The sequence below is a fragment of the Plectropomus leopardus genome, chromosome 14, assembly GCF_008729295.1.
Source record: "Plectropomus leopardus isolate mb chromosome 14, YSFRI_Pleo_2.0, whole genome shotgun sequence".
Taxonomy (NCBI): domain Eukaryota; kingdom Metazoa; phylum Chordata; class Actinopteri; order Perciformes; family Serranidae; genus Plectropomus; species Plectropomus leopardus.
The window spans coordinates 8388597-8397075 of record NC_056476.1 but is presented as its reverse complement, the minus strand read 5'-3'; the positions used below and the strand labels follow the sequence as shown (position 1 = coordinate 8397075).

General features: G+C 36.1%; 1 protein-coding gene across 2 annotated transcripts; it reads right to left on the bottom strand.

Moving 5' to 3' along the window:
* Positions 1–1021: 1021 nt before the first annotated feature.
* On the bottom strand, positions 1022–6786 carry crip1 (cysteine-rich protein 1). Of its 2 annotated transcripts, XM_042500852.1 has the most exons (5): positions 6622–6786; positions 2155–2249; positions 1730–1787; positions 1414–1459; positions 1022–1233 (listed from the first exon to the last, which is right to left on the bottom strand). In XM_042500852.1, the coding sequence occupies exons 1-4, from the start codon at positions 6659–6661 to the stop codon at positions 1422–1424; spliced, it is 231 nt and encodes a 76-aa protein (XP_042356786.1). In that variant the 5' UTR covers positions 6662–6786; the 3' UTR covers positions 1022–1233; positions 1414–1421. The 2 variants fall into 2 exon arrangements, with proteins under 2 accessions (XP_042356786.1, XP_042356785.1); XM_042500851.1 differs by having other exon boundaries at positions 1022–1459.
* Between the last annotated feature and the right edge of the window lie 1693 nt (positions 6787–8479).

Here is an 8479-nt window from a genome sequence, read left to right as displayed (position 1 = left end):
ATTAATGTGGCTATTTGGTATGTTTTTGGTTTAGGTTACACTGATGTAGATTTGGTTTTACTCGGCCTCATGTAACATGTTTTTAAGTCTTTCCTTTAACAATTTGGGACCATGTTGGAAAAAATGTGTTCTCACTTTAAGATGTTATCCTGTTGATTGAGGTATAATGGTGGATTTATAAATACATTTAATTAAAATAAAACAAAAAAGGGTGACCTGGTTGTGTCATCACCCCCTCACTCATTTTGCATTTCCCATCTCTCAAAATTGTCTTGGTTCTAATTCATCTAATTATATTTGGAGCATTGTACATATTTATTGAAACCTGACATGCAGTAATGGACACAAACAAGGAACGATGCTGTTCATGGCCATCACTATAACCCCTAGGCCACCAAGTCCCCTGATACTTAAAATAGGCATACAAATAAAATGTTAGTTTCCATCTCAAATTAAGGGCCATCACAGACCTTCCAAAAAGATCCAGAAAATGGAAACTTGAACATGCTATTCCATCACTAATGGGCAAGCTCCATCTGCTGAGGAAGATGATATAATACCACTAAAAGCTCCAGAACATGAACAAATGTTTTTCCAATTTCTATAACTCCATGTTGCTTATGGTCAGGTGAAATGGTGTCCTTTGTTGCCCTAGTTAAAAAAGTTTCATGGATATTGAGTTCACATCTTTGCAGACATTTTTTAATTTATTTTAAGGAATAAAGTATGGAGGACAGTGTAACTGGACAACAAAAAGCTCAAGCATGTAAGAGTCTAAAAAACGCGATGTGGTCATATTCACGTCAGTGGAAGTAGAGCAATCTTGTGTTTTTTAGCAGAAAGACTTTTTGTTTGTACATTTTCCCATTATGTTAAGGGCTGAAATGGAAGTAAAAGTTATTCAATTACACTTTGTCACCTGCAAGTGATTTGAATGTTGTCATTGGCAAAGAAATTGCTCTAATTAGTGTTTTTATACAGCGACTCAGAAAAAAATAAAAGTACACTAAAATGACGCATGACAAATTCAAAAAGTGTTTAATCAGGATGTTCAATGTGAGAACAAGAAGGAATTAGACGACAATCAGTTCATTGCTGCATCATGAGAAACAATCACCTTCAGAGACAAAAAAGACAATAAAAATTCATGGACACTAAATTTTCTTCTGAACAAAAACGCAGTTTGTCTCCTGGCTTTTATGGGGACTCGTGAGCAATGATGGCCTCCTCAATCTAGTTTCCAGGCGACCAACATGGTGATGAAGCAGAGAAAACACATTAGGCAGTGCAAAGTACAAGCATGGATTTGCTTAGAGTCAAAGTCTGCTTGTTTTAACAAACAGCATGAAAATTAATGACATAAACAAATGTAAGCAAATGGTTTGGTGATCAAATGAAGAACGTGCACACTACTTGTCTGTTTAATATTTATGGCTCTCGGCTCCACCACGTCCAAAACCTGCGAGTAAAGAGAAAGGAATGAATCAGTGAACTAACATTAACATTTGAGACTTTTATTTTGAAAAACTAATAAAGAATGTCATATATCTTGCAAGAGTTTAACATGTTACCAATTATGTAATGACTACTTTATGGAGTGTTTGACCCTATCAGGTGACAGCGTGTATTTCACAACCTCAACACAATCAGACACAAAACATCATCCTCACTCAGGGCGTTTCTGGCAGAGAGTCTTAGAAGCAAAGGTGACTGAAGGTAACAAGCTTACCTCCAGGTCCAAACATTGCACTGTAGCAGGGGTTGTGACAGTATGGCTTGCCGCCATGCTGTAAGAGACACAGTTGTATTAGCACTGGTGTATTGGAAATATAAACATGAAAGTGTTGATAAAATATATGAAAAAGAGTCTATTTTAGTCTTTTAGAAGCAGGCCTGCTTCTTGACTGTCATTATTCTGCATGTGAATATTGTTCATATATAATTATATAATTAACAATATATATTATATATAATAATATTATTAATATATAAAGCCCTTGAACAACCTTTCTGTAATAAATACTGTAAAAACAATAAAAAAAACATTTTCAATAACAGACTGGAGATTTAAGAGTGGATTTAGATCTAAGGAAATGCTATCAAACCGTGCGTAAAGATTACAGGATATTATTGTATGTATTTCAGGTGTCTCACCTCTGCATGTGAGCCTGATGACAGCGTCTTGTTGCACTTCTCACACTTCAGACAGGGCCTGTGCCAGTCCTTGCCCAGTGACGTCACCTTCTCGGCTGCCAAACACACATTAAAAGACAGCATCAATCACCACGGCCTAAACTTTCACCACAAAGAGAGCAGTCTTCAGAGGAGATGTAAGTGATTACATTATCAGTTTTAACGTGATCATGTCTCTGCAGATAAATCTGAGAACATTGTTTGGGTTTGGTGCCAAGAGGAGAAAAGAGGACTGTGTGTCCCCAAGGAATCTGTCCCCCTCCTGCCTCATAAACTCTGATAAAGTCTATATCTGCAGGGCTAATCTACACAGACATGCAAGAGGGCTGTAAAAGTGGGGAGGAACCCAACAGTCTTAAGTTTTGATGACTTTTGAGTCTCGTCATGTGGGTGAGAATCAGGCCAAGAATCTACATGTCAAGACAAAAAAAAAAGAAAAAAGATCAGTGAACGCATGAAGGCAGGGAGGGTGAGCACAGGAAATGCTGAAAATGGAGGAAGTGTTATCTTGAACTGAGGCTGCTGTTTTTACCAAACATTTTGTAACTGAGGAGCACAAAAATTGATTAACATCTGCAGATTTTCTTAACCAAAAAAAAAAGATCAGGAAGGACAGCTGTTGAATGAACAAATGCAAATAACTTTGGTTTCAGGTGGCCTCTAAATCTTCCTACAATATTAGCATATGACTAATTTCCACCCTAAAAATAGCCTGATGTGGCAGGAGATTATGCAACAGGCAGTGGAAACAGGGTAAGCACCCAGGGCAAGGTCAGCCTCTCAGGCCAGTGATGTGAAAACAATTCAGCAAAATCTAGTGGAGCTTTTTGACCCGAAATAATGACTTCACTTAACTTCAAATAACAAATTAGACCACCAGGCAAACAAGTCCGTCCAATGAGTAATGGAGGAGAGTCTCAGTTTAAATAGGGCTTAGAGTCCATCCGTACCAGCTTCAGTGACGCCCATGTGATTGTTTTACACTCGATTGTATATGAATCAGATAAAGCATGACTTTTTTGTGCATGGTCTATTTATTTTACCCGATGATATGAGAAGTAATGGTGCGTGACAGACATGTAGAATAATCATCTGCTCTCTGCATCAACTAAGTGCTGACTGGAGCATTATGGAGGCAGTCCAATATACACAAACAGACACAGATCTGAATGGAAAAACACACAGTGAGAGAGGCTCATTCCATCCCAAAAAAGATTCATAGCAATGTTTTATAACAGTTTGTTGAGCTAAAAAAAGGCTAAGAATGTAGTCGGAAGCATTTAGAGTGAAATGAATGACCTTAAATACAGTAAGACTTTTTATGGCATGAAATTGTACTGAATGTTAAAATTTTAAAGTATAGTTGGCAGATATATACCATTATCATATCTGTTTGCTAAATATGAAGCTACTAAAACAAGCTTGTTAGCATAAACAGAGGGAAACATATACCCTGGGTTTGTCCATTTTTAAGAACATCTGCTAAAAGTCTGAGTTAAGCAAATTAGGGATTTCTTTCTAAACACATTATACATGTTGGGGTGCAATGGTATGAGACTTTCACGGTACAATAACCGTCTCAAAAAATATATTACATTATCACGGTATTACAAAATTATTATCAGTTACAATGCGCAAAGGAATGAAATCAGAATGTTTTTTTTTATTAAACAAACATTTTATTACCATAATTATACCTTGACAACATTTTATTAATAATTAAAGTATGAGTAAAAACACTTCCTTTTGAAAATACCTAAACAAAGTGAGATTATCCAGTTACATTTGCAAATGTACACGGTATGACGACCGTCGATTTTCATATCATGGTGTACCATAAAAAAACAGGTATACCTCTGCGACCCCAATACATGTTTCACCATTGTGTCCAGGATTTTTTCTAAAAGCCTGCACTGGAGCCATCTTTAACATTATCATAAGAAAAAGGCAGTGAGCAACTTGGTAATATATGTTCCAAAAACTGCAAGAAATTAGTAGATTTGGAAAATTTTAGAGAAAAAAAAGAAAAGAGCTAGGGAAAAACTATTATAATTATTATAATTATTATTACTTTCTATTTGGCTTTTTTTAAAATATAAATTTTCAGGTAAATTTTTTTGTACTTGTAACTAATTTCTTCCTAATTTCATGGGTCATGTTACAAAAGGTTAAACAACAGAGAGCATGAAACATGTTTATGAGCGAGTAATGAAAACTTTCAACTACAATCGATATAATTGCTGCCTGTAGGAGCATATAGAAGAACCTGTTTGTGGTTTCTCCATTATTTTATATCTTCCATTTATGCCCTCATACATAATCTTTGCACAAATAATGTAACATCGTCTTTGCTTCCAATGCATATTTTAAGTCCTGCAGTCGAAAGCAAGAGCAGTGTCTTTAAAAAAATTTGACTTGTGCCCTTTGTGTATCTGGACCTGGACCAAGTTCCCCCCTCATCATTCAGTGAGGCAGCGGTAGCCTGATTGTTTCCATCTGAGAGCTTAGAAACATTAAGACAGATGAGCTGCAAAAAGAGACGGAGAGGGGAAGAGGGGACGGGATTTGGGATGGAGGTGATCACAGTGAAGGAGAGAGACATGCAGTAAATGTATAGAGGTGGTTTTGGGTGAAATTGATGCAGACAGTTCAGAGTAATGATGAGACTGTGCCTCCACATAAAGAGGCTTTGTTTCAGGCTGCTTTTCCTCTCGGCGATATTTTAGGAGAGAACATATTTTATTTGGTTGGCTTGTTCTCGCTGAGACAAATTGGTTTGCTTGTTTTGGCCAGATGGAGAAAGTTTATCCATAAAAAGGAAGAATGGGAAGCATGGCTCCCCGGTCGCACGGTCAATTCATCTGACTGACAGTCCAAAGACTTGGCTCTGTATTCTGTACTGGCCCTCGGCCTCTGTGCGTCTCCCCGGAGAAGATTTACTCTGTTGCACTACCGAGCTGCAGACAATGTGGTAAATGGATTAAGACGTGAATAAAATGGAGCTGTCCCTTTCCTCCCCGGATGCAATAATTGCTCCCTGCTTTGATGGTACCCTCATGAGACAGACCTACAAGGATGGAGCCGAATCTCAGGACAGAAGAAACCTGCTTCCTCCGCTGCAGTCATTATTCATGTGGCTCATCAATCATCAGGAAAGACAATTCGATTTCGACTGGGAGCACAGATCTTTGACTCTAGTGTAACTTAATAACTAGAAAGCTTACAGAGTTCAATGACCTTTTGAGGCTTCTCAGCATCAATCTGCAAAAATCTATTCCTTATCAGCTAAGAGGCTAGTGTGACAGCTAAAGAGAGAGAGCAAGGACGCAAATAAAATCTTGATAATACTCTTATGATCGAAAGTAACTAAGTATGTTTACTGAAGTACTGTACTTCACTTGAGTATTTCCATTGTCTGTTGCTTTCTAGTTCGGTTTCAGAGTGAAATATTGTTCTTTTTTTGTGATACTTACTCATCAGATTAAGATTTGACCAGACGGAATTTCATTCTCTAAAATTTGATGCCCATTACAATATCATAGTACACAAAAGTACATAAAGTAGTTAAAATTAGCTCAGCCAGCTTAAAACATTAAAGTGCTGTTTACATGTTAATGCATCAGTGACTGAAGAAAGCAAATGTTTTTTTAAATTTTGGCTTAAGGAGGGGCATACAACTTTCAACAGCTATTTTTGTATTTATTTTACTGCCTTATGTTTTCTTTAATAATCGCCAAAATTACACCATTTATCACAGCCAGAAACTGTAAAAAACAAATTATTGTTGGATTTTCAAATTTCCAATGACAAATAAAGAACAGTCCCTAATTTACTTCAGTAAAAAACTACAGTACTACAATGAAAAAAAACAAAGTACATTTACCCAAATACTGTACTTCTTACTCTTTACTCTTTGCTCAAATGTATTTCACAGTGGTAGTTGCTGATGTCTTTGCAAACTATCAAGTGAAAAATATGTATGCATGTATGTGATGTCACGATGCATTATTTATTAACTGCCAAAAAGTACACAAAACCGTTAAATGAGCTCCACTTCCACCAGCTACAATATAAAATAATGGTTACATGTTATTGCATCAATCATAACGATCTAATACGCTACTGTGACGGTGTTACGAGACATTCTGCACGAGGAGCAACGTTATTTTGAAAATACTTCCGCACAGAATTTTAAATGCAGATTTATATTACACAATAAATTATCAATACCTCACTCATTATTTTTTCATTTCTTAAAAGGTTAGCTAATATTTTTGTAATATTTAAATTAAAAATCCTTGCGTGCAATCATGTGCTTGTCAGTCTATATCCTCATTTGTGCAGGAAATCCGACAACTCTTCATGAACCAGGAAATGTTTATGCAGAAAAGACCATGAAAACTTTTGAATAAAGAGAACAAAACTTACCGAAGTAAACTTCCTTGTTGCACTTGGGACACTTTGGCATCTTGTCGCAGCTGTATGTGTTAGTTTACCGGACAGAAAACACGGTGTTTATCCCGTGGATGGAGTGTGACTGCAGCTGTACCGACTGTCCCACCTGTTCGCCCTGACTGACCACGCCTCGGTCTGAAATGCAGATGTGCGCTCCATCCTGTATTTATAGCACCGACGAAATAGTTCAACTGAAACTTTTTCTTTTTTCTAACAGTGGGAGAGGCTTGTTGAGTTTAACTGAGGATAAGTGCAGATAACATCGAATCAAAGGATTAAACTAAACTTCCTCTCTTTTTGTTTTTGTTAGTGCATTTTTTAAGTAACTGTTATCAGAAACCTCACATTGCTTTTAAAAGTAGCAGCAATTAAATTCTACGCACATTTATTTTAGTAAAGTGCTCATTTATTCATTTATACAGTCAGGTGAAGAATGCAGAGCAGTGGAAAAGGTTGTATCCTGTCTTTGTTTTTAAATACCCTCTGTCTTTTTGATGTTAATTGGCTTCCTAGAATAATAGCAAAAATACAGTATGAGGAATACAATATGTATGGTTAATAACATACAACACTGAGGTAAAAAGACACAATACAGTTTAACATTTTAAAGTTATGCATATACAACACAGTTAAACAACATGAGCTGATAAAATCCACATAGATGATGCAGGTATGCGTTCAGTCATTTTAAATAAAATAAAAGTTAACTACTCTGTGAGTAGTTTATTGAACTTTTTAAAAAAAAAACCCAAAAAAACATATCAAACTGTATTTTATTTAAATTACTTTAACATATTTTAATACATGTCTGGACTGAATAATGTATAATAAAGAAAAAGTAATAAATTAATGTTCTGTATTTATAAGTCATGTTTTATAACTGGGACTTAAGTGCAGAGTCTGCATGTCAACAGCTGGACCTAATAAGTGATAATCACTGGAATGCATTTCATATTCTTATGGTCTAATAATTAATCTTCACAGCGTCTGCAGAACGTCTCAGCAGCATAAACACTTATTAATTAATACTCCTACAAAAACATTTCTTTTGCGCTTCTATTCAGGCACAATTTTATCTTGGCGACTTCACAACACAGAGTTCAAGGGAGAAAGCTGCTGCACAGTGTTGACAGTTAATATGTTGTATATAATACTGTGTAATGATCATGGGGTCAAAAGATGTCATTTGTTTGTCGCTCTTATCTCAGAATTTGACTTGTGTAATGTCGATGATAGAGGGATGTTTATTATAGGTTTCTCTTTTGCAAGATGGATGTTTGTATCTCAGGGTTTGCCCTTGAATTGCAACATTAAAATCTAATTGCACAATTAATGTTCAAAGATTATTTTATTAATCATTTAAATTAGGACAATTAAAGTGCTCCTATCTGAGTTACCCAACACTGATTTACAAACTTTTAAAAAAATCAATAAAGTAAAACCATAGATTTATTAACATAAAACTGTATTCCACAAGTGTTGCCAAAGTCAAGTTAGCAGCTGCCAAGATCTGATCCTTAATTATTTACTTTCTATGTGAGTAAATGGACCTCCCTGCTGCTATGTCATAATTCACTCGATAGCTGACTCCACCAATCTATTCACTGCTGAATGGCAAGATAACCCACCTGATGAATAATACAAGTCAAAGTGGATCAACAGAGCAGGCAGTGACTGACGACAAACAGACACACCTTTGCTCTGCTGTGTAAGTCTACTTTAATGTGGTTGTAACTCTATTGGCCTATGTAAAGTCTATTCATAGTAGTGTGTAACAAAAGACTGGATTCCCAACTAGCTTGTATCCGAGCAGAAATTTAATCTTCAGCAG

Bases quoted from the DNA above. Each gene is read 5' to 3' on its own strand.
- crip1 (XM_042500851.1), bottom strand. From the start codon at position 6,661: ATGCCAAAGTGTCCCAAGTGCAACAAGGAAGTTTACTTCG. The intron at 1,788-2,154 runs GTGAGACACCTG...TGTCTCTTACAG, and splicing joins CATCAGGCTCACATGCAGAG to CATGGCGGCAAGCCATACTG. The intron at 1,460-1,729 runs GTAAGCTTGTTA...CTTTACTCGCAG, and splicing joins TGCAATGTTTGGACCTGGAG to GTTTTGGACGTGGTGGAGCC.